This window comes from Capronia epimyces, assembly GCF_000585565.1.
Source record: "Capronia epimyces CBS 606.96 chromosome Unknown aczIQ-supercont1.9, whole genome shotgun sequence".
NCBI classification, from domain to species: domain Eukaryota; kingdom Fungi; phylum Ascomycota; class Eurotiomycetes; order Chaetothyriales; family Herpotrichiellaceae; genus Capronia; species Capronia epimyces.
In genome coordinates, this window is record NW_006912912.1 from 21133 (window position 1) to 48561 (window position 27429).

The 27429-nt window shown below is 51.7% G+C and overlaps 15 protein-coding genes across 15 annotated transcripts; 10 read left to right on the plus strand and 5 right to left on the minus strand.

Moving 5' to 3' along the window:
- Positions 1–69: 69 nt before the first annotated feature.
- On the plus strand, positions 70–285 carry A1O3_08981 (uncharacterized protein; the record flags this gene model as incomplete). Its single annotated transcript, XM_007739077.1, has 1 exon — positions 70–285. A coding segment is annotated over one exon (216 nt), but the record flags the coding sequence as incomplete, so codon positions are not given.
- Positions 286–1355: 1070 nt separating this feature from the next.
- A1O3_08982 (uncharacterized protein) lies at positions 1356–2158 on the plus strand (the record flags this gene model as incomplete). The annotated part of the gene is made up of 2 exons (XM_007739078.1): positions 1356–1430; positions 1532–2158. 2 exons carry the CDS (start codon positions 1356–1358, stop codon positions 2156–2158), a joined length of 702 nt encoding a protein of 233 aa, XP_007737268.1.
- A 440-nt stretch (positions 2159–2598) lies between these two features.
- Positions 2599–3347, minus strand: A1O3_08983 (uncharacterized protein; the record flags this gene model as incomplete). The annotated part of the gene is made up of 4 exons (XM_007739079.1): positions 2599–2675; positions 2746–2863; positions 2907–3258; positions 3322–3347. 4 exons carry the CDS (start codon positions 3345–3347, stop codon positions 2599–2601), a joined length of 573 nt encoding a protein of 190 aa, XP_007737269.1.
- A 669-nt stretch (positions 3348–4016) lies between these two features.
- Positions 4017–4889, plus strand: A1O3_08984 (uncharacterized protein; the record flags this gene model as incomplete). The annotated part of the gene is made up of 3 exons (XM_007739080.1): positions 4017–4369; positions 4441–4747; positions 4800–4889. 3 exons carry the CDS (start codon positions 4017–4019, stop codon positions 4887–4889), a joined length of 750 nt encoding a protein of 249 aa, XP_007737270.1.
- Positions 4890–5242: 353 nt separating this feature from the next.
- A1O3_08985 (uncharacterized protein) lies at positions 5243–6320 on the plus strand (the record flags this gene model as incomplete). The annotated part of the gene is made up of 4 exons (XM_007739081.1): positions 5243–5403; positions 5471–5668; positions 5733–5934; positions 5994–6320. 4 exons carry the CDS (start codon positions 5243–5245, stop codon positions 6318–6320), a joined length of 888 nt encoding a protein of 295 aa, XP_007737271.1.
- An 840-nt stretch (positions 6321–7160) lies between these two features.
- On the plus strand, positions 7161–9211 carry A1O3_08986 (AAT family amino acid transporter; the record flags this gene model as incomplete). Its single annotated transcript, XM_007739082.1, has 7 exons — positions 7161–7330; positions 7407–7554; positions 7619–7726; positions 7791–7874; positions 7939–8606; positions 8657–8998; positions 9055–9211. 7 exons carry the CDS (start codon positions 7161–7163, stop codon positions 9209–9211), a joined length of 1677 nt encoding a protein of 558 aa, XP_007737272.1.
- Positions 9212–9805: 594 nt separating this feature from the next.
- Positions 9806–11272, plus strand: A1O3_08987 (uncharacterized protein; the record flags this gene model as incomplete). Its single annotated transcript, XM_007739083.1, has 1 exon — positions 9806–11272. One exon carries the CDS (start codon positions 9806–9808, stop codon positions 11270–11272), a length of 1467 nt encoding a protein of 488 aa, XP_007737273.1.
- Positions 11273–11517: 245 nt separating this feature from the next.
- Positions 11518–12716, minus strand: A1O3_08988 (threonine aldolase; the record flags this gene model as incomplete). Its single annotated transcript, XM_007739084.1, has 3 exons — positions 11518–11594; positions 11646–12599; positions 12659–12716. The coding sequence occupies 3 exons, from the start codon at positions 12714–12716 to the stop codon at positions 11518–11520; spliced, it is 1089 nt and encodes a 362-aa protein (XP_007737274.1).
- A 928-nt stretch (positions 12717–13644) lies between these two features.
- On the plus strand, positions 13645–15160 carry A1O3_08989 (uncharacterized protein; the record flags this gene model as incomplete). Its single annotated transcript, XM_007739085.1, has 2 exons — positions 13645–13699; positions 13770–15160. 2 exons carry the CDS (start codon positions 13645–13647, stop codon positions 15158–15160), a joined length of 1446 nt encoding a protein of 481 aa, XP_007737275.1.
- Positions 15161–15252: 92 nt separating this feature from the next.
- On the minus strand, positions 15253–16102 carry A1O3_08990 (uncharacterized protein; the record flags this gene model as incomplete). Its single annotated transcript, XM_007739086.1, has 2 exons — positions 15253–15998; positions 16060–16102. The coding sequence occupies 2 exons, from the start codon at positions 16100–16102 to the stop codon at positions 15253–15255; spliced, it is 789 nt and encodes a 262-aa protein (XP_007737276.1).
- A 565-nt stretch (positions 16103–16667) lies between these two features.
- A1O3_08991 (uncharacterized protein) lies at positions 16668–18728 on the minus strand (the record flags this gene model as incomplete). The annotated part of the gene is made up of 5 exons (XM_007739087.1): positions 16668–17126; positions 17219–18258; positions 18312–18375; positions 18445–18549; positions 18609–18728. 5 exons carry the CDS (start codon positions 18726–18728, stop codon positions 16668–16670), a joined length of 1788 nt encoding a protein of 595 aa, XP_007737277.1.
- Positions 18729–19868: 1140 nt separating this feature from the next.
- A1O3_08992 (uncharacterized protein) lies at positions 19869–21780 on the plus strand (the record flags this gene model as incomplete). The annotated part of the gene is made up of 5 exons (XM_007739088.1): positions 19869–20093; positions 20169–20285; positions 20350–20696; positions 20769–21191; positions 21273–21780. The coding sequence occupies 5 exons, from the start codon at positions 19869–19871 to the stop codon at positions 21778–21780; spliced, it is 1620 nt and encodes a 539-aa protein (XP_007737278.1).
- Positions 21781–22737: 957 nt separating this feature from the next.
- On the plus strand, positions 22738–24538 carry A1O3_08993 (uncharacterized protein; the record flags this gene model as incomplete). The annotated part of the gene is made up of 11 exons (XM_007739089.1): positions 22738–22945; positions 23005–23114; positions 23188–23280; positions 23348–23421; positions 23477–23642; positions 23717–23814; positions 23883–23912; positions 23979–24070; positions 24158–24236; positions 24312–24338; positions 24409–24538. 11 exons carry the CDS (start codon positions 22738–22740, stop codon positions 24536–24538), a joined length of 1107 nt encoding a protein of 368 aa, XP_007737279.1.
- A 370-nt stretch (positions 24539–24908) lies between these two features.
- On the minus strand, positions 24909–25836 carry A1O3_08994 (uncharacterized protein; the record flags this gene model as incomplete). Its single annotated transcript, XM_007739090.1, has 3 exons — positions 24909–25319; positions 25405–25718; positions 25785–25836. The coding sequence occupies 3 exons, from the start codon at positions 25834–25836 to the stop codon at positions 24909–24911; spliced, it is 777 nt and encodes a 258-aa protein (XP_007737280.1).
- A 627-nt stretch (positions 25837–26463) lies between these two features.
- Positions 26464–27322, plus strand: A1O3_08995 (uncharacterized protein; the record flags this gene model as incomplete). The annotated part of the gene is made up of 2 exons (XM_007739091.1): positions 26464–26790; positions 26861–27322. The coding sequence occupies 2 exons, from the start codon at positions 26464–26466 to the stop codon at positions 27320–27322; spliced, it is 789 nt and encodes a 262-aa protein (XP_007737281.1).
- Between the last annotated feature and the right edge of the window lie 107 nt (positions 27323–27429).

Sequence of the window (27429 nt, forward strand, 5' to 3'; positions counted from 1 at the left end):
AACGGTGTTCAACCGTGTAGAATCTGCCAGACAAGCGATAGCCGGTGTATATATTCTACCAGAAGACGAGACACGAGAAGCTACCACACCTTCACACTCCCTGATAGTCGTACACCTAGTGACGCAACTTACGGGTCCCCTCCTTCCCTTAAAGCCCCTGCAACGATAATCTTGTGCTGCCATGGCTTCCCTAGCTCCCGCATTGAAGCGGCTTTTATTGACTTTAAGAGCAAGCAAATACCAACACCTCTCCACATGATCTCTATTGATCGCCCGGGAGTGGGGCTTTACCACCTTCCGGCCCTCACGTCGAATCTTCGACTAGCCTATTGATGTTCTTACGCTCATTGACCACCTTAACATTTCTTAATTCTATATAGAAGGCGACTCGGAAGGAGCTCCGTATATAGTAGCGTACATGAAGGAAATCCCGCGGGCGAGGCCGCTAGGAACCTTGGTCGTATTAGGGATATATTCGTTGACGGTTGGGATACAAGGCATGTCGTCTGGAGTCAAGGCTTTGGTAATTACGGGGACCTAACTACCGTCTTCGATGATTGTCAAGGTGCTCGATGGGAAATTTGGCGACGCAGCAAAGAATAGGGACAAGAACGCTTTCGAGCACACTTTTATGAAGAGTGTAGAGGGCAAGAGTGAGAGGGATGTTAGGTGTTTGGATAATTTGGAGTTCAGGGACATTGTAGTGGAGAGCATGAGGGAGGTATTTGGGCAAGGGTGTAAAGGACCGGCGTGGGATTTCAGCTTATACGTGTAATAGGGGTTTCGGCTCGAAGAGCTGTGTGCTAAGGATGTGACGCTACGGTATGGTAAGAAAGATGTTAATACGCCATTTCTGATGGCGGAGAAGGTGGCGAAGCTGTTGAGGGGCTGCGAGTTGAAGGGGTTTAAGGACGAGACATGTTTAAATCTCCCCTACAGTCATATTGAAGAGATTCCATAGGTTGAAGTTGTGAATGCATATAGTATATTCGCATTTGATTGCCTTAGGTCAACGCTAGTCATTACTACATGTATGTTTAAACGCAGACCCACAAGGCTTGGGAGCGCGGCATAGAACTAGATACGGTTAGTCTCACCAAGAGACACATATGCATGCACTTACGCATAGTACAGTATTATATGACGTTGATGGGCTTTCTAATTGTGGTTACGCCAAGCATGGCAGTGCCTCCCTTGCGAATGTAGATCAAGATGCTACATACTTGAGACTTGTACCATATAACGAAGGGAACACTCTCACAATATTGTTCTGAGAGGAGAATCAGGTAGCTCACAGTCACTCCGAATCGCTCTATATTCACCGACTCGCCGACTCAACGCCGAAGACTCCGAGAATGTCTGCCAGGACCATCCTCCAGGATCGAAAAGAAGGGGATATGAAAGATCGCAACCTGTTTGAAGAGCATGAGGTAAGCCCGTACACAACTACTGGAAGAGAAGGTTTGGCTGGAATGGTATAATACAGTCGTGATTGCATGAAATCGAGGCTAACAAGAATAAATCTTGACAGAATCAACCACCTCCTGCTTATGTCTACCAGCATGACTCGACTTCAGAGGCCATGAATGCCTCCCCTGTGCAAGCACATCCTGCCCAAGTACCCTGCCGCAGGTTCCAACTGCAGTACACAAATTGGAAGGCGAAAACCGTTCGAGTCACCGACACTGACAACGGCACCGAGGTGTACACTGCAGACTTGCGCTGGCAAAAGCCGAATATGGTGATCCGGACTAGATCTCCTATTGCGACAGATATCGAGATCGCGACTGTTGTATTTCATTGTCTCAAGACAGACATCGACGTCGGTATCAACGGCGCCAACCTAACGCTCCACCACCGAGGGATCTTTTCAGCGAGCTACTCATACTCGTCACAAATCTACCCCTCTCAATCCTTCAAGTGGAAGGGCAAGAACCGTTGGCGGACGATGGACTTTGAGTGTGTACACGAGGATGATGGCGTTACGGTGGCTCGGTTCTCGGCAGCAAATTGGTCCAGAACTCGGATCGGCCAGATCGAAATGTTTGGCCAGCAGCTGGTAGATAACAAAATGTTTATGGACGAGCTTATGGTGACAGGTCTGGCGGTGGTGATTCAACTCATGGTATGGCAGACCGGGGCGGCTGCCATATCCTAGGTGGGGGACTTGTCGAAGCCAGCTACAAACTCAGTTGGACGACAGTTTGTACTTGAATTGAATCCTGCTTCGACCGACCCAGAACTCAGGCGTCGCCTAAGTAGGTGGCGGCTTCTTCATGCTTCTGACAGCCTGGTCCAGTCCTGGCATTCGTAATCTGCAAAGCATCGGTACTGGTTGTTGAGACGATGCCCAGTATGAGAAGGCGAGAATGTAGTGGCAAAGTGGCTCGGGTAAAGCTTCGTGATAGTAGCCGCCATTGTATCGCCTGTACAGATGATAATCCTGTTGTTGTGCAACCTGTCTCTATCTTGGACGGTATTTGTGCGAGTCGTGGCAGGCTTGAGCAGCCATGAAACTGTTGCAGCGACTATATTTCCTCTCAAATCAGCTTTCCACCATGACAGGGGGTGAAACAAAAATATCAACGTTGACTGGTGCTAACCTTTGGTTTGGCAGTCCACGCTGTGGTATGGTGGATCGTAGAGGATATGATCGAAGACGCCCTTCAAAGAAGCTAGGTTGATAGGTGGCAGGTTAGCTTTGAATGGTCGAACCTATATGGCATACAGACTCGATGTGCTCACGGTCAAGTTTCTCAGGTTTCTCGAAGTCATAAGGAATGAATTCGTCGAAAACGCGGAACCGCTCATCCCATTCGAAGAGAGATACTCTGGCTGGCTGTTTTTCCTCCTCCAGCTTCCGCTAGTCAGTAAAATAGGGGCCAGGGAATGGTAAGTATAATCACTAAGAGCTTCTTCAACTGCACAAAAACACTTGGAGTCGAGATTATTGCGATACAAGTGTCAGAGGTCATGCCGTTAAGAAGCTGTTGGGCGAGGAGGGTAGCAGATGCAGTGTCGTACTTTGTCACTACCGGGTCAGGAACAATAGAGTGAGATGTACAGTGAGTAGATTGGCCCACCCAAAACTGGCTGGCGTTCCAGTCCTCGGGAAACATGTCCATGGATAAGGCCTTGGCCTGGTTCCACGCGGGATCTTGATCATGACTAGAATTCAGCTGCTCAAAACAGTCTAATTGTAGTGCTTGCTCGGCACGGAATTCGCCCAGAGCCTGAAGGGTGAGGGCGGAAAGGACACTGCAGATTCAAGCAATCGACATTAGGTTCTCGTCTTCATAGGTAATAGTGAGATGAGCTTACGGTGTATCAGAGTCGGGGTTCTCCATGCTGGTCTAAGGAATTAACAGCTCGCTGAGTCTGCTCTGCCTTATGTTACTTACCGTTGGGTGAACCCTTGAGATGAAAATCTCCTGGGTTGGGCAGCAAAGTGACCAAGTCATGTACCCCGCGTCAGTGCTGCTTTAACAGGATGGCAAGCCACCTACAAGCTATATCGAGTGAGTCCTTCCCAACATGCACCTCCATGTATGTGATTCGCACGCTCTCCCTAACTCGGCTGCATCCACGCAAGACATTCTACTGATCAAGCTAAGGAAGAAAGCCATGTCAACAGCACGAACGACAACCTCCGCAGTTGGATGAGGAAGTATGATGTGGTGTAATCTCGCATGGCGGAACGAAGATTCACTTCTTCTTGCTTACTAATGTCTACAATAACACCAGCTGACGAGGAAGTTCTCCTGCGAGCGGACGCCTGTAAGATTGTTGGATTACTCATGCGAAGGTCTATCTAGGGTAGACAACACATGACCCTGCCTATGAGGGGACTGTTGAGAGCATCTCCATCAGGCAGCCATGTTGCACAATATACTTGCCTTGTCACGCAATTTTATGCAACATGATGGTGTACTTATAATTTGACGTTGTTGCCAACATATACTTGCTCGACTCTGACAAAACGGAATCCTTAGGTGTCTTCAAACTACAGCCACAGGATGGTGTCCAACAAGTTCTTCGCGCTTGTAGCTGGTATCGGCCCCGGCACTGGGAGATCGGTCGCTCTCAAATTCTCCGAGTTCTACCCGGTGGTCTTGCTGGCTCGTCACCCGGAAAGCTACAGCGACGTTGTTGCTCAGATCAACAAGGCCGGCGGGAGAGCGATTGGCATTTCCGCAGATGCAACAGACGAGGCTTCCCTCGCTTCGGCGTTTGAAACCATCAACAAGGAGTTCGAGGGGTTGCAGCTTGTCGCGGCCATCTATAATGTCCGACCAAACTCGCGGCCAAGTCGCAAGCCCTTCCTGGAGCTGAATTTGGAGGATTTGGACGTCAGCCTCAACGGCAATGTGTATGTCCTAGTTTCCCTTGCAAAAGCCCCTTCACTCAGAGTCGTGTCTCTAATGGAGGATTATATTCTAGCCGTGGTCTCTTCACTTTTGCTCAACGCACAGTCCCACTCCTTCTGAAATCTGTCGACAGTTCTCCTCATCCGCCAACTTTGATAGTCACTGGAGCGACTGCGTCAATCAGAGGGTCCAAACTATGGTCTGTTATCGCGGCAGGCAAGTCTGCGGGACGTATCTTGACCCAGTCTCTGGCCCGAGAATTTGGTCCGGCGGGAGTTCATGTCGCCCACGCCATCATCGATGGCGGCATCGATGTCCCCGATGCAGCGCATGCTGCTAACAATGATGTAACACCGGATGGCAAGATAAGCCCGTTTGCTGTGAGTGTCCCAAGCCATTTGCTGTTCACGTCAGATGTTGACTGGTTACAAGATTGCCGAAAGCTACTGGAACCTGCATACGCAACATAAATCAGCTTTTACGCAGGAAATTGATGTGAGGCCATTCAACGAGCATTTCTAAGCAAAGGGGGGTGCATGGAGGGATGACCTAGTTCAGTACAACGGCATATCCATAGCTCTCAGGCAGCACGATGAGTCTTGGAGTGGTACACCCGCGGAGACAAGGGTAGCCTAGCCACATAGCAAAGAGCCCGTAGGCCATTCGACAAGGTAGTCCAACAACTTTCATGATGATGTCCGAGGCATGACATGCTTTTTGCATGTATCGCGTGCTCGGGAAGGTGACCAGATTACAAATTCATGTGAGGGGTCGAGGCGATATATCTAGACAGTCAATCACATCTGGAAGCTGTTGTTGAGGCGAAGTACAACCCCAAATCATTTCCAGAGTGCCTGAATAAGATACATCAAATCATGGCTACCGCTGCAGTTCAGCATGCCCCGGGCAACACCTTCGGGCAGGTCGTCGAACCTTTTGCGCAGGAACAGAAGCTTGCAAAGCACGACGTCGCTACGGAGCTGAACTATTACAAGGATCCCGGTGATGGAACTCTGCCCGCTCCTGCTTACGTGGGGTGAGTTTCTCAGTCGGTCAAGTACCAGTTCAAAAGAGATCCTCCATTCTAAGATTTGAACCATTAGTAAACCAGACACTCAACTCCGCCCTCATGTCGCCCAGAAAGTGGTCATCCACGACATTTCGGGAGACGAGGATAAATACACCCTCGACAGTCACGGCTTTCAGTTTGTGAAGCATGAAAGCAAGGAGAAGGATTTCCGCAACGACGAGAAGATTAAGGCAGAATATTACCCGGAAGTTGAACAACTTCTGAAGGATACGTGAGCAACCTTCCAGTCGGACCCGCGGATGAAGCCTCCCTAATACTGATCTTCTGTCCTACAGCACTGGAGCAACTCGCATTTTCATCTTCGATCACACGATCCGCCGTGCGACCACCGACGCACGCGACATCGCTGGCCAGCTCCGTGGCCCTGCACGCCGGGTACACATTGACCAGTCTTATGGTGCCTCAGAGAAGCGTGTTAAGCACCACCTTCCTGATGAAGCCGACGAGCTTCTCAAGAAGCGATACCAGATCATCAACGTAAGTCCCCTCCTTCCTCAACGATCGATGCGATAGGCTCAACTCTTTCCGTGCCGCAGGTGTGGCGACCGATTAAGACCATTTTCAGAGACCCGCTCACCCTTGCCGACGCCCATTCCGTGCCCGACAGTGATCTCGTCCCCGCCAAGTTGGTCTACCCAGACCGCGAGGGCGAGACATACGTGGTCAAGCCTAACCCGAGCCACCAGTGGTACTTCAAGTACGCGCAACGACCCGATGAACCACTGCTCATCAAGTGCTTCGATTCTGTTGACGATGGCCGCGCGAGGAGAATTCCGCACACAGCGTTTGTGAATCCAGCGCATGAGAATGATTCACCCAGGGAGAGCATTGAGGTGAGGACGCTGGTATTCTATGATTACTAGATTTGCCTGTAGCCCAAAGGGACGATATACGTACGATAACGGGGCCAGCCATAAGCTGAACCTGTTATTGGGTTGATACGGTATATATTTAATCAACATGATCATAGGGAAAATAATCATCAAGTCATGCCTAGAGGTTTATCAACCCTGTACTGATCTAGAGAAGTACATATATGCCTGGATAAGATAGTCGGGTCTATCACTGATGTCAAACACCTGACGTCCTGCTCTTATCTTGATTACAAAATTGATTGGTGATAAAATAGTCTTTCTCTAAGACTCGCCTGGGCCACGTGGTAGAATATTCTTTACAACAGATAAGGTCAATTTTAGGAGAGGCGAACTGTCTACCGTATTGAAAACTTGATAGGCAAAGAGATTGAATCAGCATAGTCTAATCTGTTTTCGATAGACAGATCTAGGATTCGTTGACCGGCGACTAAGTGCCGAGAAAGGAAAGGTTTTGATTACAAGACTGGGATAGAAACTACAGTTATCTTTGGCATCTTGAAAAGGGCTTAGTCCTGGTAGTGCCTGACCCAGATTGGCTGATACAATAACCCTCCTGCTCTTGACCGGCGATTAAATGCCGGGAATGGAAAAGCTTCAAGTAAAGGACTGTGACAGCAGTTGCAGTTATCTTTGGCAGTCATGCAAAGACGTCCAGGAATGCCTCACATGGCAAAGATACGGCTGTTGCTTGTCCGTCTGATAGCCAGACATCTCTTGGATGTCTTGTTATCCGGCCCCCGATGAACAGCTACTTATAGGTCCATTCGAGCAGCCACCGTGATGATCTGGAAAGAAAACTTTGACCTCTTTACAGGGAACGGCTTTACCATGTCAGAGAAAAAGTCTTTCGATGTAGAGCAGCGGCCTATGGGGGTCGACATTGACGATGGAGTGCTCAGCGACAAAGTCGAGCATACTGGTGCTGTCCATCTTGCCGAAGCAGCTGAGCTCTATGGCGATCCACAAGCGGCTGAATCCTACCGCTATGTTGCCCGAGGGTTAGCCAACCCCTTTTCATCAGAAAGACCTGAAATTAGGGTCCCCGTTGGCAGAGATTGACTGATGCTTTGACAGTCTCAAAGCCCGACACATCCAATTCATGGGCCTCGGCGGGTCGATTGGGACGGCGTTATTTCTGGGAATTGGAAGAGCGTTGGCCGCCGCCGGCCCGCTCAGCATCTTTCTAGGATTCACCATCTCCGGTATGGCGATATTTGGAATGGTCAGTACATCACTGCTTCGGGCCTTCCCGTACCGCAGTTTGGATGAACTGACCGTCTATATAGATGCAATGCCTGGGCGAGATGACCACATGGCTACCGATGCCCGCGGCTCTTCCTAGCTTCGCCTCCCGCTATGTGGACAAATCTCTGGGCTTTGCCGTCGGATGGAATGTAAGTGCCGCAGGACCGGGTAAATACACCAAGGTGGACATGATGACTTACTGTCCGTTGGTAGGGTTGGTACAGCTATACCATTACGATATGCATTGAAATCTCGGCCGCTGCTGTCATCATAGGTTATTGGAACACGACCATCAACGTGAGTACTTTGGGGAAGGAGGCCTAGTATCAAGGTTCGTCTTAACTGCCTGACGCTTGAGCAGGTCGCTGTGTGGATCAGCATCATCATCGTGCTCCTGGTGTTCCTGAATCTCTTCGCAGTCTCCATCTATGGCGAAGCGGAGTTCTGGTTCGCCAGCTTAAAGATCATCACAATTGTCGGGCTCCTCATTCTGGCCCTGGTCCTCGATCTAGGCGGCGGTCCAAATCATGATCGTATCGGATTTCGGTATTGGAAAAACCCCGGGGCCATGAATACCTTTGTGGCAGGAGGATCGGAGGGACGATTCCTGGGGTTCTTCTTCAGTCTCGTTATGGGCGCTTTGTCCTACGGAGGCGTCGAATCCGTCATCATTGCCGCCGGCGAAGCCGAAAATCCAAGGAGGAATCTCCCGAAAGCCATTCGCCGAGTGTTCTGGCGACTGCTCTTGTTCTATGTTCTTGGATCGCTCGCCGTTGGAGTCCTGGTCCCTTACAATGATCCTGACCTGTTGACAGCGTTGGCGACTGGCGCCCCGGGCGCCGCCAGTTCTCCCTGGGTGATCGCGATCAAACGTGCCGGCATTCCAGCACTCCCATCTATCATCAATGTGGTAATTCTGAGCTCTGCGACCTCTGCGGCCAATGCATGTTTGTACAACGGCAGTCGCTACTTGATGGCCATGGCCCAGCTTGGCCTCGCACCCAGGTTTTTCCTTCGTTGCTCCAAAAGGTAACCTGGCCAGCGACACTCTCTCTGAATGCGAAATTGACTTTTCATAGAGGAATTCCTTATTACGGCGTGGGGTTTACAGCACTGCTGACTGGCTTGACCTATCTCAGCTGTTCGGCCGGACCGGTCAAGGTCTTCATCTGGCTAGGCAACATTTCAGCCCTGGTTTCCATGTTCTCTTGGCTGACAATCTGCATCACATACGTGCGCTTTTATGCCGCTCTGAAGAAGCAAGGCGTGAATCGAGACGACTTGCCTTTCAAGTCGCCATTCCAACCTTACCTTGCCTGGGCGACCATGGTGTTCTTGGCCGTCCTCATGTTGTTCAACGGGTTTTATGCCTTTACTCCATGGGACACCGACACCTTCATTTCCACGTACATCACCGTCCCGTAATTATGGCCCAAGCCAAAGTTGGAGGCATGGTGACACTGACAATTACTTGCAGTGTCTTTTTCGGACTTTTCATCTTCTGGAAAGTATTCAAGAAGACCAAGTTCGTCGACCCGGCGGAAGCGGATCTTTGGACTGGGAAAGCATCTATTGATGCAGAGGTCTGGCAGGAGCCGGTAGCCAAGAATTTCCTCCAAAAGGCGAGTTCCTAATCTGGCCGAGGCACTCTGATCTTTACCACTCGCTGACATTCGACGTTCGCCATAGGTTTGGATCTGGATCGTGTAGCGTCGAGGCTCGCCATTTACAGGGCTGGATTCATCCAACGAGGGTGGAGGTTCAGTCGGACCGACTGATGAATGTGTGAAGAGTGAAGAGTGGAAGGACGATGAATGCCATGAGGACAGATGCACTATGAATCGAGGATTGCCATGAATGTTGAGATTTGCAGATGAATTGTGTACATAGATGATGTGTACTTAGGTTTAGGCTGGGAAAGCAACTGTAGGCTTGGAGCGACGAGTTGACCGTTTAATGACCTCCTAGGCAAGTTGAAATATACCTATCAGGTGCTTATAGGCAGTAGGTGGGGAGGGCTAGGATGTATACAGCTCTAATAACTCCTGCGGGGTTATAAAGTAACCCCATAGGTCACCCTGCCAGGAGCAGGATAGCGTAACGTATTTACTGTACAGAATAATCTTTCATCCAGATGATTTTGTCTTTTCTCTTCAATTAAATTGTGCTATATCAACATTTATCCCGACACTGTTGGTATTCATCCCTAGTCAAGAAATGGTAAGGGCATGACTGCTCGAAGAGCCTGTGACCGATGCTACCGGTATAAGGAGAAGTGCGTCTTTCAGGATGACGGGAAGACATGCACTCCATGCAAACGGGTAGGCCGAACCTGCACGACACTCCGCTCGCTCCCACGCCAGGGTCGACGACCGACATCCAAGCGCCTGGGTCCAGGTAGTTCTGTGCAGGTATGGGAGGTCACAAGTACCACGACAGCTACCAGCGAAAGCACATCAACTCCGTCGTATGTGGGTGCCAGTGTTGCAGGAGGTTGCTCCCCGACAATATACGACAACGAGGTTTACAGCAACGATGCGCACTTTCAAACCTTAGTGCCAGGCCCATACACCTACCGATTCCAAGACAATCTCAATGAGCTGTTTCATTCCTCGCCCAAAATCATCGAGGGCTTCTACTCGACATATGACCTGTTCATGCTTGGCCCAACCTTTGTGCCAAGGTACCGCGCCGCCATCCGGCAATCGTACATCTGCTCACCCGTGCTCTTGCAAGACATTTACGCGGCAATGTTCAACGCCTGCAAAAGAGCAAGAGTCGGTTCGGGCGCCTTCGATGTGTCAGAGCTGGCGCCGGGCGCGATGTCTCTGCGGAAACTCCGAACCACGCGAGTTGGTGGGCTGCAGGACGCACTCGCGATGCTGGCCCTTGGTCAGACATTGGCGGCATTTGACTATTTGACCGTGTGCGTAGGTCCGTCACTCATCCTGCGATACACTTTGTCCTCGATTCGACCATGGTACGAGGAGCTGGGAGGGGATGCGACGTTCGACCCTCTGACCGTCGGCCCGATCTTCTGGGACACCGTCTCCTGCTTGCTGAGGCGTGAGATTCCCATCCTTCAATTCTGGCCCCGAGAAGGTCACATAGTCCATCATATGGTCGGGCTCTGTACTACACTACTGCCGATATTCTACGACCTATGTGTGGTCATCAAGAGGCTCAAGAATCGGTCCAGTTACTCTTGGTCGGAGGGGAATGCCCGTATCCGACAGATCGAGCAGAGGCTGCTCTCATGGACGCCCAAAGCGCCACATGACTTTATCAGTACGTTCTCCAGGCAGGAGATACTGGCCATGAAAGCGCAGGCTCAAATGTACCGGTCGGCGGGGCTCTTGATAGCCCACCGTACTCTGCATCCCTTGGGCACGGGCGATGATCTCGCCACGTCGTACGCGAACACCATCATCTTTGAATTTACACAGTATCAGACGTCGATGGAGCCAGGTGCAGGATTGCACAATGTCGCCTTTCCGATCTTCATGGCCTCGCTGGAGATTTTAGAGATCCCGAAGGAAGTGTGGAAAAGCATCCCATCGTTGGCCTTGGCCCCGCTCTGCTTTGCTAAGATGCAGGCTCTGCGTGCCTACGTTTGGGCAGAACGACGTGCCAGCACCACGAGGTTCATGTTGGACTTGGTGGATGAAGGACCCTATTTTGTTGTGATGCCATAAGGAGTGATTGAGAGAAGACACCATGTCTCGATCTCGAGGCTGGAAACTACATGTACCTTCGACACTCTTGTCCTGTACAGTACCTTGGTCAGTGCGGAAGGGCCTTCGGGCATTGTTTTGCAACTATGTGACGCAGAGCTGTTCAGACCACCTTCTCTGCCTTGTCATGAAATCTGCAAATCACGTCGTGTCCATCCCGACATTTCCCACTCGCTACGACAGCCCTGCACGTTCCCTCACGACCTCTATTTATTTACGCTTGCTCTCTCAAAAATGGCGGCAAACAGCTTCTCGATCCGTCGAACAGCTTCATCGGAGATTTCTGTCAACAACATCAGCTCTGCTTTGCCATGCGATCTTGTGCAAGACTTACGGTAGTGGACCACCAGTCGCTCATTCTTGATGATCAGTCCGTGGTCTAGCGCCATCTTTTCGAGCTCGGTTCGAGACAAGGCGATATCCTTGAGGTCCAAGAATACCATGCACGTCTCTGTCGGACCGAGGAGTTTCCCACCAAGGCGGACCCAAAGATCAGCAAGGTGTTTTGCATTCTGATGGCCTCGCAACAGCAGGGACCCTTTACCGTCAACTCTTCCCCCAAAGGTATCTATGAACGACACCCGAGCCATTGCCGTGAGCACCCCCGCTTGATGCATGCCTCCTCCAATACTCTGTCTGACCTTCCTCGCCTGCGCAATTGTCTTTTTGCTGCCGACGAGAACACTCCCCAGAGGAGCGCCCAACCCTTTGGAAAAGCACAAGTTGACGGTGTCGAACTCTTGAGCGTAATCTTTCAGACTGCCTCCTCCAGCAACCACTGCATCCCAGAGGCGGGCACCGTCAAGATGCATCTTGATATTATGTGCTCTGGCGAATGCAGAGATCCTCCGGATTTCGTCCAAAGGGTATACCACTCCATTCAGAGTATTTTCAAGGGAGATGACCCTGGTAGGGGAGTATTGCACATAGTCGTCAAGGACGGCCTTTTCCAAGATATCCTCTAGGGTCAAGTATTTCTTGTTGAGAGCTTCCACCGGCTGGATGCTTGCACCTGACAGGCTGGCCACCCCTCCCGCTTCGTAGTGAATGATGTGTCCGTGAGAGTCACACAGCACTGAGTACGGTGGCTGGGTCAACAACGATCTGAGGGCAAGTTGATTGCTCATGGTTCCCGAGAGCATAAAAATAGCATCCTCATGTCCGAGCATCTTCGCCATCTCTGCCTGGAAGTCTTCGGTGGTGGCATCTTCTCGATACACATCGTCCTTGTAGGTAGAATTGGCGACGGCATCCAGCATGGCCCGAGTGGGCACAGTCACTATATCGCCTAGAAGGACATCAGCTTTAGCAACAAGGACCGTATCGAACAAGACAGGTAGGACGTACTGCGAAGGTCGAACTCCGCCGGGGCGTGAGCATCGCCATTCTTGACACTGATCGCCATTGAGGGCATAGGGTGATCTTAGGAAGGAGGCTGGAGAGAAGGGCAGGACGGGCAGGACGGGCGCTGGGAGGAAGATTCGGAACAAGTCACAACTTGAATCTTTGATTCCCTCCTCGAGCAGCTGGTCCAACCCGGCTCTTTATGGTGGTCCGATAAGTGAAGTCATGAAAGGGGGCTCCTAGCACCATAGTAAGCAGGCACACCTTGCGCCTCCACCTGGAGACATCTCATGTTCATGTTCTCAGATCTACCCAAGCGGGCCCATTACTTGAAGATACGACCACTGGAATAGGTAATGCCGACTTCTGAGAATTCAATGGTTCAAAGATTCCCAGCTTTGCTTCTAGCGGCCTGATGGATTCCATGGCATGATGGTTCCCAAATAGGCAGTAACCCTCCGGTGGGCCGCTGGAAATTTTTCCAGGCGACCGAGAAAAGGGATATGACAGACAGACACCCACCAAGCCTAGTTGCTATGCATTCTCCGTATCGAGAGTGATGATAGACCTAATGAAGATTCGATAAAGCTCTGCCCGAGCTGTTATCTCTACCTTGTCACGACTTGGCTGCATCCGGAATCATCTCTCCGATGGCAAGCAAGCGTGTCTCGGCTGAACGGTCCCAGCAATGGATGTCGCAAATTGCGTCTGCCACATGCCAACGGGGTGAGGTTTAGGTCAACCGGCTCAATTTCAGCTCAACCCTATGTCTGGAACTACAAGTATAAACTCGACCTCTTCATGCCCTTATGAGAGTCGCACCAACTACCCAATCAACCATCAACTTCAGTTTCAAGATTTCACGGCGAGAAAGACATTCCGCCGTAACTCAGGTTCGACTTCAGGGGACTCTGTTACTACGTCGTCTATGGTACAGTGGAAGATAACTACGCCAGCGAGGGCACGCAACTTAGGTGTCAAGATTCAAGATGTGGTTGATCGGGTCCAAGACCCCTAAAGGAGACGGTTACCTGCGAGCTACAAGTTAGACATGCCCATTGCGGTGGTAGACACAGCTGCCCTTCATCCTCATCCACTAACACTCTCGATGCAGGTCCGAACGAGCGTCGTTGTGTCGCTCGGGAATCACTGGGCTTCTACCATGCTCTGATTGTGGGAGGTATCTACCAGTTTTCTGAGCCGGTGGAACTGGCATCCATCTCAACCTACGTCCACGCCTTGCGACAGTGTGTGCGCCACCATCCGCAGCTATGCTGCACGGTCGCCGAGCCTGGAACCCAGTCACCCTACTACAAAGCCTGTGCTTGTCTCGACTTGAGCCGACATGTCCAGATCCTCCCACAACGCGATGGACGTCACGGAGTCCAATCCGTCGAGGAAGCCTTGCCGGTCATGCTCGATTCAATGGGGCCTCCTCATATTCCGGCTTGGAAGATCACCGTGATCCCCTTCTCCCAGCAGAGATGCTTTCTCGGCTTCTCCTTCTCTCATTCCCTGGGAGACGGCATGTCGGGCATAGCCTTCCATAGAACCTTCCTCGACGCTCTCCAAGAAACAGGCGTGGAAAGGGAGTTGATCTGGACCCCCAACTTGCAGCAACTCGATCCGCCATTTGATACATCGACGAACCTTCCCATCTCCTGGTCCTTTCTCCTTCGACCACTACTGGGCGTCATCCTTCCCAAACGTGTCGCCTCTCTGCTTGGGTTCGGTATCACGGCTCCTGCAGGCATATGGACGGCATCAAAAATGTTTTACAATCCCGAAAAACACCAGACCTGTGTGAAAGTCCTGTCCATCGATGCGGCCACGGTCAAGGAAGCGCTCAAAGTCTGCCGGGCACACCAAGGAAAGCTGACGGGGCTGCTTCACCAGTTGATCATTAACTCACTGTCCGAGGCTTTCGCTCACCGCGACGACCTCGACCACCTTGCAGCACGGACGGCACTCAACATGCGAGGGCCAGTCGGCAAGTCCAACGATGAGATGGGCAATTTCATCACAGCCGTCACTCAATTCCACGCCATCAAGAAATTAGCCGGGTCCGACATCGTTCAAGAGGTCGACTGGGAGTCGGTACAAGCTGTCACCGAGAGACTGGCCGCAGCAGCAAAGGAGCTACGAGACCAGCCCCTCGGTCTACTCAGATACTTGAGCGACGTCCGCTCATGGGTTTCGTCTCAGCTTGGTGAGCCGCGAGATTGCTCGTATGAGGTCAGTAACCTCGTCAGCTTCCAGCCGGCACGCCCTACGAGCCGGTGCGCTGTGACGGAGATGATCTTTTGCCAGCCGGCCGATGTCCTCGGTGCGCCACTGAATTTTAATGTCGTCAGCGTCGCCAATGGGCCTCTCTCCATAGCCGTTAGCTGGCAAGCTGGCGCACTGGCTTTGGCTTCGGAAGAGGACGAGGACGACTTTGTGGAAAGGATATGTCAAGGGATACGATCGGGCTTTGGTCAGTTGGTCTCCAGAGCCCCAGGGTGAGGATGATAGATCTCTGTAGACCATGAAGCCGAATGGGGTCGAAAGGGGTAAAAAAAAGGGTCGAAACCATTCTTAATATCAATAATGTCCATCTATCTGCTAATGGTAAAGCCTCCGTCTACTCGAATATCTGCTCCGTTGATCATGGCACTTTCGTCTCGACAGAGAAACTCAATGGCGTGGGCAACTTCAGAGGGTGAGCTGAACCTGCCTGTCGGAATTTGAGCCAGATGTTTCTCTCTCTTGGTGTCATCTGCCCATGCCTTGGCTGCAAGCGGCGTCCACGTCACTGTTGGACTCACGGTGTTTGCAGTAATGCCTCTGGACCCCCATTCACTCGCCATGCATTTTGTGTGTCCGATAAGTCCAGCTTTCGATGCGCAGTAAGCGCCATGGCCATCGAGGGCGACATGAGCGGCCTGAGACGCAATGCTCACGATACGTCCAGGAGGTACGTTCCCAGCGGCGTGAGAGGCTCGGCTTTGGTATAAGTGGAAGAATGCGTTGCTGGTGATGAAAGGACCTAACATGTTGGGAAGGAAGTTCCTCAACGCTTCCTCTGCCGAAGTGTCCTCCAGGGGCTGGACCGAGACATATCCCGCAGCATTGATCAAGATAGATGGGAAAGGCTCGAGGTTGGAAATATCACAGAAGACCTCTAGGACCGAATTTTCAACCGTGATGTCGCACGCGAACGTGTGCACCCTGTCGGGGGTTCGGCTTCGAAATACCCTTGTAAGAGTCTCCTCGACCCGGCCAGCTTCGAACGGTGCATAGAGTAGGGCGACTTCAGCCCCTAGTTCACGAAGATTGTAAGCCACGGCAGAGCCCAACCCGCCTAAGCCGGTCAGCAAGACGCACTTCCTCAGAGTGGCCCTAAGGCTTGCTGGTGCCCTTACCGATTCCCCCGGCAACGATTGCGAGTCTTCCGGCATACGCCATGCCACTGCCAGACTAGAAACTGCAACGACAGGTGCAATTGCGGTTGTGCAGTAAAGTACAGTACTCCAAGACGGATGACGAGAATGCTAAAGATCGAAAAAGGAAATGCCGCCTAAGACTGTTGAATAACTTGCCCCGCACTTTACAGCGTTTGCTGTCAGGTCATCTTCCCCCACGGCGATGATCTCGACGTCACCATCCATTGCTCAAAGCTGTGAGAAGTACTACGTACAAAGCACAGAATACCGAGTACAAAGTGCCGTCGAAATAATCGTGGGCCGACAACGCTTCAACCTTGTCCTCCTTGCCAGTTCATTCTACTATAGGTATAGGTAGTTCGCCCACGTTTTCGGCTTAGGATTGTACTCATAGGTACAGTACCTATGTACCGTATCTAGCCTGCGTGCAGGTGGCTGTCTATTGGGAGAACTTTTATACCTGACAAGCCCAGTCGCAGCTGGGTAGGACACTTGCTTTGAAACATTTCCAGTCCACTGCTGATGAAAACTTGGTCGCGAAGCTGCAGCGCTACCTTCGCCTTCGCCTTTCCCTTCGCTTTCGCGCTTCACTCGTTCCAATTCTCGTGGAGCGTCGCCAAATCTACGGTTCCAGGCTCCTTGAGATAGTTGGTGAATTCCAAAACGCTGCCTGTCTCTTCGAATGCTGCAGAACCGTTTCCAAAATATTCAAATCGATTCGCCCTGGCATCGTCCTGTCGCTCGAAGACAAAATCCTCCCAACGAGGATCGCGGTATGCGTCGAAGCGATGATGGAAAGTCCCCGGCCAATGGAGAGTAATGCGGGTTTTGCCCGGCCCTGGCTTGAACCAACTGTTACACGAATCCGACAAAACACTGTTGTCGAAGGCCCCATCCACAATGTCGTTAAAGTCGTTTGTCGCCTCCTGGGACGGGACGGCCGTCTTGTAGCTTTGGCTTTGCACCTTCCTGATGACTTTGGCGATATATGTGGCCGACATTTCGCACTGCATTGGAACAGTGCCACCAGCTCCATTTCCTTGGGCCTGAACACATGACCATGATTAATATGCGGATGGCAGGATATCCTCCACCGACTGACGGTCGGAGAGGTGATTTGGGAATGAAGACAGCATACCTGATGGATGAAAAAGTAGTTGGGAAAGCCTGGAGCCATGACGCCGAGATAGGTTTCCGGATAGCCCACGGGGCCGTCAAAGGCCCAATATTTGCTGAGATCAGTCCCATTCTTACCAATGGTTGGGAAGCGTGGGATGGTTCCATCCCTGAAGCCAGTGGCTGCAATGATTGCGTCGACCTCTCGAAGCTTGCCATCTGCCGTTACTAGACCCGTCGAGGTAGCACGAGTGATCTTTTCCGTGATATATTCGACCTTGGGATCGAGGATGGCTTCGATATAACCTGGGGCGGGTGTGGGACGTTTACAGCCCGGTGCATATTCAGGCAAGAGTCGCTCCAACCACGCCTTGTCGCCACCCACGCGCTCCAGAATGGTCTGGGTAGAACGCTCTCGTACCAACCGATTCTGCGGGCTGTCTTTGACCTGGTTTGCCCAGGGCGGGTGAAAAATGATGTCCAGGCTTCTCCGATACTCTAGATAGGCCTTGGGATTATTGGTCCATTCGTCCTTTTGTTCTTCGGTATAGGGTTCGCCGCCCGGGTTCTCCGCCGTGGCCGGAAGGAGATCCTTTCGAAATGCTGGAGCAACCCAGACTTTGGAGCGGACATAGTGGTCTATGTGACCGGCATCCGCAAGGAGGTTTGGGAGAATCTGAAGGCCGCTTGCCCCATTACCTATGACAGCAATGCGCTTACCGTGATAATCAAAATCGGGATCCCAGTTCGCTGTATGACACAGGTGTCCCTGGTATTCGTCTTGGAGACCGGGAATATCGGGTAGGGACCATTTGTTCAGTAAGCCTGGCGCAGACAGGAAGAAATCCGCAAAGTCCATATGCGTCGTCCCCGTCTCCAGGTCCTTCACGGTAACCTCCCATTGAGACAAATCATCCCGCCAAGTTGCCTTGCTCACCTCATGTCGCACGCGTAGATGTTCTGAAACGCCGTATTTGTCCACCACATCCTGGTAGTACTGACGGATTTCGGACCCTTTCGGATAGTACTCCGACCATCGAATGTTGGGTGCAAATGAAAGCTCTGCAAGTTGATCAGCGTAGGAAGTACATGACAATTGACAGGGCCTAGTTTACGGTAAGTATGAGCGGGCACGTCACATCGCACGCCAGGATACTTGTTCTCTTCCCAAGCCCCGCCCTGCAAGTAAAGTCAGGTCCCAGGTAACAAGAAACAGTAGACACCATTAGATTTAGATTTGATACGCACCACTCTCTTGTTCTTTTCGTAAACAACGTAGGACAAGTTGCGAACTTTTCGGGGGATGAGGATGGCTGCAGAGATTCCCGCAATCCCTGCTCCGACAATGATCAACTGCAGAGATCATGAGAGATGCCTTCCTTGGTAAAGCAGGGAGAAGTATTATATTATACCTTGACTGGTCGGTGCCGGTCAAATGGTCGTGATTTGGGATAGTAGGACGATCTCTTCTCAGGGACTGGAATAGCCAATCCACATTGGCTATTTGCTTTGGAATCCACTTGAGCGACCATTTTGAAGGCAGCAGAGAGAGGTTGAACGGTCAAGGCAGAGCTGGACCAGGAAAACACACATCCTTCCTGTTTTCAACTCCAACAAGGTCGACAGAGCGAAAGGTTCTTCGCAATGGCGCCATACTCACTGTGAATTGCCGCACCGTGGATAGGACCACCACCAATATCAACATAGGACACTGTCCTAATCATGGCACGGTATAGGACAAGGACAGCTAGCCAATCAACAGCTGAGCTCATAATGCTTTCTATTTCTACGGGTCTGATAAGTTTCCATTCGCCATGGACTTACGAGGCTGTGGATGACCTTCCAGTTGTCCAAAGTTTAAAATCGTGAAGACTGATGGTGTGATTGTAGACCAAATCGTGCGATATTGCTAGTCTGGCCGTTATCAGGATGAGGTTCGAAGTAGATTGAGCCAAGTCCACTACGAGCTGTGCACACTGCATCATACTCCATAGGTACGTGTTATATACTACTATAGCGTCCGAGCCCCATGGGCCTTCGGATAAATGTGACCCACTCCCTTGACATCAAGAAATCTGAGTCCAAACCTGGAGAGGGATTCATTTCCTTAAAACCGACTTGGTCTTTTCCCCCATGCTTGTGAAGGGTCAAGTGTATGGGGATTTCCAACTGCCCAAATCCAACAAGTCCGACAGAGAGAGAGGAGCTCGGGATGGAGGGAGAGAGGCTCAACCAGTGGCTACTCAAATACACCAAGCACCAAACCGTCGGCCTGCGAGTCCGACAGGTCAGGCCGCGCTCCCAGAAACCACTAGTAGGCAGTCATACTCTAGGGTCTAATCCGTCGCAATGCCCAGCATGGTTGTGGGACTTGAGAAAGATTCTACTCTGTCTCCGTAGACGAAAGAGGGTCGTGGGTAGCTGGAAGAAACGGCAAGCCTCCTCCACCTTCGGTCAGACACTCGCAGAGAAGCAGCTTTTATAGCAATTTGGGAATTGTTGTCATTTTCCGGCGTGCGCACACCATCGCGTCTATCTTGCTTGGTTGGGCCGAAAAAATGTTCGGCCTGGTAAAAGCATAAAGAGACACGATTGGGACAGAAATGGACCGTCCACGACCAACCTCAGGCAACCGTGTTTACCACTTACCACTCCTCAGCACAGTGGCAAGAATGGCTTCCTTCACCCCCGCGGTCGACAGCAAGACTGCCCAGGAGACAAGAAAGCAAGCTGACGCCGTCATCTCGCGGGGGGTTGATACCACTACTCTTCGTGATGACCCGGAAGCTAAAGCAGCGTTCCTAGCTACCTTCACGGCCGAAGAGGAGAAGAAGATTATGCGCAAGGTCGATCAGCATTTCTTCCTCTTGATTGGGTTGATGTTCTTGATCAAGACGGTCAGTACAGTATCATGGCGTTGGCGAGGTCTGGGTCTGGAGCCCCTTACTGACAGCTCCTGTACTACTGTATAGGTCGATTTCACCAATGCTGCCAACGTCAAGGTCCTTCAAGTGGGCCAGGAAAGCAACATCCTCAAAGAGCTTCACATGACGCCCAATCAGTACAACTGGGTGCAATCAATCTACTATGTAGGCATTGGTCGGGTCACGCCGCCGTCCAAACACTGCTAACCAGGCCATCACATCACATCAGATCGCCTACATCATCTTTGAAACTCCTAGCAACTTGATGCTCAAGTGGATTGGTCCGCATCGCTGGCAGTCTCGCATTTTCCTCACCTGGGGCATTGTCCTTGCTTGCCATGCCGCCGTCAAGAACCGCGCATCGCTTCTGGCCCTGCGTTTCTTGCTGGGAATGATGGAAGCTGGTCTTTTCCCCGGAGTCATCTGTCAACTGACCAGCTGGTACCGGACCGAGGAGATGGGGAACCCAACGTCGTTCTCCCAGGCCGTTCAGGGCACGGCGTCCATTGTGGGATCCTTACTGGCTTATGGAATCAGCTATATGAACGGCAAGGGTGGAATGAGCGCGTGGAGATGGTTGGTCTCCCCCGCTCTGGGTGCATGTGCATCTCACACTGGACTGAGCTGAGGGCTGACTTTTGCATCAAGGGTATTTCTTCTGGAAGGCCTTTTCACCATCGTCTTCTCCGGTTTCGTCTGGTACTTCCTGCCAGACTACCCAAAGTCTCCCCGCAGCGACAAATGGCTCACCAAACGCGAGCAAGAATTCATCGAGACCCGTTTGACGGAGAATACACCTCTGACGAGCGACCCGTTGTTCAGTAAAAAGGAAGTTATCGCAGCGCTTAAGGCTCCCACGACTTGGTCATTTGGATTTAGCCACTTGTTTGTCAACATGGGCGGGTATTCGTTAACCTGGTATCTGCCAACCATCCTAACGGACTTGGGATTCGCAAAGCTGCCCAAAAATCAGCTCCTCAATATCCCTCCCGCGGCTGGCTCCATCATCGGGGTCTTACTTGCGGCCTTCTTACTTCGCCAGGCGTTGATGCCTCGACCGGCCCTGCTCATGTACGTTGCGTCTCGTTGCCTTATTCTTGCCCTCTCTCATGTCTTTGTCTTATTTGCTGAGTTTCTGACGGGCCACCCCAGGATAAACTTTGTCGGAATGGTCGTCTGCTTCGTCCTCTTTTTCACCATCGACTCTCGAGGAGGACTCTACGCCGCCTGCATTCTCGGCCAGTTCTTTTACCAAGGATCTTTTATGCCCTTTTGGGCGTGGCGATCCATCACCCTCAAAGGCTCGACCGGAGCTGCATTGTCTTTGGCAATCCAGAACTCCATGGGCCAGGTTGGAGGGGTGGTTGGTCCTCAGCTCTTCCAGTCCAAGTGGGCCTACAATCGATACAAGACCAGCTTCGCCATCGCTGCATCCGGCATCATTGCCGCTGTGTTCACCAATCTATTATCTTGGTGGCTGACGAAAGACCTGGAGATGGATGTCCTACGTATTGCCAAGCTGAAGCGCAAGGCACGCAAGGAAGGGACAGTCTTTGCTGCCGATGATGTGAAGGTTTTCGACCAGAGGAAGTATGATTCCGTGGTGAGGTTGAAGAGCAAGAATGCACATGGCGAGGCTGTGCTTGCTCCAACTGTGTAGTAGTTATTCGAGGGCCCGGAGACCTTAGGCCCTAGGAGGTTCTTTGTTGTCCTCCCGGACTCTACTGTACAGAGTATCTGTCTCATGGTATTCTGCCAAAAGTACATAGAGTATAGAGAAGAAAAAGGAACGCCTGATTGCTTCTCCACGTTCACCGAGTCTCTGTCTATTGTTTCCAGGCTCGGCTTTCAGGCATCACACTGCATGTGGCCATTATTAGTCTCTATGCCACCTGTTTCCGCCCATGCAAGCACGTAAGAAGGAGATCATGCTTTCTCAGATGTAGGTACTTCCCGCTAATTTCCAGATCATCCTAAATGTCACTTGGTATGACTAGCAATATAGTACGAAAACGTGGAGACAGACCACCCTTTCTTTGAATTGACACTCCGTAAATGGATGGAATCTATATGCTGTCGTGTAGCCAGCTAGTCTCCTCCGCCAATACTGCAAGTACTACCGTCGAAACAGCGAATGGTGTGATTGTCGGCACGATCGCGCACTTTACTGGTGTGCTCTCACAGACCTGACGCTATCTTGGACCTCTAACCTGATTGGATTGGGTCTTGCCGCGTCCAGCGGTTGAGCTATTCAAGAGGGACAAACGACGGATCCAACTCGCCATTCAAGACGGCTCACCTCTTATCTCTTGGCCTGATCCATCCAGCTGCGCGACAAAAGGAAGAAATCGCGCGTTGAAGGGCAGCCAGGGAACAGCCCCAGTAAAACTGGTCTCGTTGCCTGTCAGTTTATCACCCGAACTATTTAGGGTGGTTTAAGGGTTTCGCTAATATCAATCCAAATCACGCAAGAGATGAGATATCTAACACAAGAGAGTGGATGGATAGAACCGGGAGAGTCTTTTGTATATGAAGGGCATTACATTACCCTTTCTGTACCATTCCTGACTGACCAACACAGCCAATTGGCGATTTGTCTTCTCCCAAACTCTTCAACATGGCACTTGGGCTTACAGAGTCTCCTGTTTATTCCAATGGCGATACTTCCGCCAAGGGGTTGAGGCGAACTCCTCTTAAGTACTCCGGTACCCTCGATCAGTATAAGTCCTTTGATGTGACCGCAGTAATTGGGCGAGAATTCCCCGAGTTGCAATTGAGTTCCATCCTGAACGACAATGCCAAAGTGCGCGATCTTGCCATCACTGGTAGGCCACCCTATGTTCTTGGGGATCTGGCTCCAGCATACTGAATGAAAATGAACCAGTCTCGGAGCGGGGAGTCGTCTTCTTCCGAAACCAGGACCTCGACGTTGAGGCACAGAAGCTTCTGGGCCAAAAACTGGGAGAGCTCACTGGGAAACCAGCCACGTCCAAGGTGAGTGACCAGCTAGTCAGAAGAGCAGCGCACGTTCAAAAGTAATGGAGGGGAAACTCTGACCGAGAAGCAGCTTCACAAACATGCACTTTTAAATAGCAAGAGAGGCATTGCAGTGGACGAGAATGGCAAACTTGACGACGAGATATCGGTCATATCCTCTGATGTGCGTCTAAGAAGCCGAGCTACAGTACCACTGTCACTCGGAACTGTGTTAACGTGGCGAACCACAGTTGAACAGGAAGTTACACAGCGACCGGTCCACGCCACAATCAACCAAGCTGGGCAGTGAAGGCTGGCACTCCGAGTACGTATGCCCTCTGGCAACCGATCATGCTCCATGTATGCTTACGGTGGGATAGCATTACCTTCGAGCGGGTTCCGTCAGACTATGCCATCCTCAAGATGACCCTCCTTCCCCCGGACGCGGGAGGAGACACCCTGTGGGCTTCAGGGTATGAGGCATATGATCGCATGTCACCAGCCTTGCGGAGATTGGCCGAGGGCCTTACTGCTACTCATGATCAGGTACCATCACCAACAGCCGACCAAGGCAAAGACTGATCTAATCTCTGATCTGTGGCTGACTTCGACTTGTCTAGCCGGCCCTGAATAACGCTGTCAATGAATTTGGGGAGGAGCTGATTGAAGAAGAACGAGGAGCTCCGGAGAACAAGGGTCGTGACTTCAAAGCAACCCAGTAAGGCTGGCCTGCCACAAGCTCACTAAACAAGTCCTAGTCCCGGAGATGCTGACCGGTCCTTCTAGCCCGGTCATCCGCACTAATCCAGTCACTGGGTAAGACCAACTCCCGTCTGGCTCTTCCCGAGACGCGACCAAGACTGACCCCTCCGCTCCATGCAGATGGAAGGCTCTTTTCGGTGCAGGTTTCCAAATCCTTCATGGGGGCATCGACGGTGTCACGGACCGCGAGAGTGAAATCCTCAAGGACTACTGTAAGTCCTATCCTGCTTGCTAATCCGCATTTTAAAGACCTTGCTGTCGAACAACCTGGCTTACCAAAGACTTCTACCACCACACAGTCCTCCAGCTGATCTCTCAGAATCACGATCTACAAGTCCGCTTCCGCTGGAACAAGAACGACGTTGCCATTTGGGACAAGTGAGTCACAGACGTCTACACTCATCCACTCCATCATCAGACCATGACACTAATTGGCCCGGCCCTGTTCTTTAGCCGATCCGTTTTCCACACTGCAACGAAGTAAGTTCAAGCAGTCTCAACATCCTTCATGATCCCACTAGACTCTAACTCTTAATTTTCCTCTTTCTAGTGACTACGAAGGCAGAAGACAAGGCAACCGAGTGGTATCTCTGGGTGAAGTGCCCTATTACGACCCGCAGTCCGTCTCTCGTCGCCAGGCTCTTGCACGGGCATACGAGGCTACGGCAGGAAAGGAGTAAGGGATGGGGAAGAATTAAAGGCGCATGCCAGGTTCCAGCCCTCAAAAGCCATCGGTGGGAATAACGAATGGCCTGTGTTATTTTGTAGATGGTGAAAAGAATCAAGCGGAGAAACTATACTTCCTTCTTTATTGTTGTCTATACCATAAATCCTCGTTCCGAGAACTAACCTCGGCAACGCTGTCGATCTCGGCCTTGCAGGCAATCTTGTCCTGACCCAGTCTCAGTGCATTTCTGTGTCTACTATAGCTCCCATTATCCATGGGCTATCATAGTTATAGCTATGATTATGGCTATGGCTATAGGTAATGTGCCTAGCAGGGCAATCATTCTGGCATTAATGCGGAAGAGGCGGACTTGTTTTTCAGATTCATCTAGGAGGGCCCCCTGTCTTCAAATGAAATCCACCATCGACAGGGAGAGCAATACCGGAAATAAAGGCAGCTCGAGGCCCAGACAGGAACACCACCGCATTGGCAACATCCTCGGGTGTGGCGTAGCGCTTGAAGGGATGTTCCTCGAGCTTGGCATATACCTCCTTGTTGGAAAAGAGGAGGGGAGCCACCACGTTGACCCGAATCCGGTCACCGGCGTAGTCGTAGGCATCCGACTTGCTCAGACCAAAAACACCTCCCTGGGTCGCCGAGTAGACGTGCAAGCCTGGCAGTGCCGCGGTCGACGCGATACTCGTGACGTTCACAATACTGCCCCTGGTTACGTGTCCCTCGAGGGGTTGTTGCTTGAGCATATGGCCCAGAATCGGCTTAGAGCAGAAGAAGATCTGGATTGGTGAACAGCAGCGAGCGAGTCAGTCCCAAACTCAACTTAGGGTTCAGACTCCAGTCAACTGGCCGAGATGCACTTACACCTCGCTGATTCCTCTCGAAGGCCAGGTCGAAATCTGCATCTTCCACTTCGTGGGCACCTGCGACAGGTGGCTCATGGCCGGCAATGTTCGCGGCGAAGTCGATGCGACCGAACTTGTCGACCACCTGTTGAAAGAACCGGGCGGCTGAGCCCTCGTCGTTGATGTCTATCGACTCTGCCAGTATGTTGAGGGATGGGTATTGCTCCTTCAACTGTTTGCTGGTCTCTTGGAGTTCAGTCGAATCCAGGTCTCCGATGGCCAGGTTGGAGGTTCCATCCCGCGCAAATGCAAGTGCTATAGCCCGTCCGGTGGCTTTCCAGGCTTGTTAGAAACTGAACGGCCATGTTCTCCTGGAGGTGGTAAGATGGTAATGCTCACCCGAGCCCGCTCCCGTAACCACAGCTGTGCCATTTGCAAGAATGCCGGCCATGTTGACGGTGACGGTATCCTGGTATATATGATGTGTTCTTGGGGCGACGGGCGTACAGTAGAATCAACATGAAATAAAAGGATCATGCCATGCAGCCCCCGGGTAAGCAGCCGGACACTCTTTTGTTACTGTACTCTTCTGGTTGCCCACCGAGGCACGAGGCACGAGGCACGACACCGCTGGAAATTCCGGGGGCCCCCATGATCCCCGCCCGAGGCGCGAGGCTTCTGGGTACTATACTACTGGACTTCGGTGCAAGCCGAAGAGGGGCTATGTACTGTCCAGTACCGAGATCTTGGCTAAATCCTTCAGGCCGCGACAAGAATACCAGAGACTATAGACTAATCGATAGAGGAGACTGCACCGCCCGACAGCACATCTTACAGGGAACTCTTGACCAGTGATTCTGATCCTGCCGCATTCAACATAACACACACTCGAGACAGGAGACAGGAGACCGGACGAGAGTCAAGTACAGGCTGAGCATAAGCATAGCGATAAAATGGACCCCCTTCTGCAGAAAGGAGTTGGACTCATAACTGGAGCAGGCTCAGGTAAGAAATAACAAGAAGAAAAAACATGTCGTGTTTTGGGCATTTGGGTGTTGGCGAAGTCTTATCTTACAGTATGTTCTCATCAGGGGTGGGCCAACAAATCGCCATCAAGCTGGCCGAACAGGGCGTCATCAGGCTATTCTTGGTCGACTTGAACGACAAAGGTCTACACGAGACCAAAAAGTACGTGGAAGAAAAGTCGAGTGCCGCACAGGTCGCTCTACACCTGGCAGACGTCTCGAATGCTTCCTCGGTCAAGGCCATGGTCGACGAGTGCGTGAAAATCTTCGGACGACTTGACTTTGCGGCCAACAATGCCGGAATTGGCTTGGGAGGCACGAGAACACATGAAACCGACACCGCCATGTTCGAGAAACTGTACAAGGTCAACGAGAAAGGAGTAAGTCACGTCACTCCCTGTATGCCGGGAGGTTCGGGCAGAGCAACGTGGTACTAAGCAGGGCCGACAGGTGTATCTGTGCACCAAGTATGAGGTGCAACAATTCCTGAAACAGGAACCTCTGGACTACCTTCAGCCAGGAGACCGCAAGGAACGCCAGGTGCGAGGCTCGATCGTCAACACGGCGTCCCTCTCCGGCACCGCCTCCGTGCCCACCTTGTCCTCATACAACAGTGTCAAGCACGCCGTGGTCTCGATGACCAAGAACGACGCCAGGCAGTACGCCCCGTCTGGCATCCGCGTGAATGCAGTGTCACCGGGCTTCACGCTGACCCCCATGTTGACCGGAGGCGGAGCAGGTCTGGATGAGGCCTTCTATGCTGGGGCCAAATTACAGAGTCCCATGAACCGCATGACCTTCCCCGAGGAAGTCGCCGAGGCGGTGGCTTTCTTGTCTGGGAGTCGGGCTTCTGCCATCTCCGGGGTTAACCTGCACGTCGATGCTGGTGCTTCATTGTACCATGTCATTTAGTTGAAGTTGGTCCTCTGGCGGTCTTTCAGGCCTGGTCCGGGACGATGAGCAAGTAGTACAGAGTAGTGGTTCAACAGATCAGTTGCCAGGTCAAAGGCCTAAGCCGC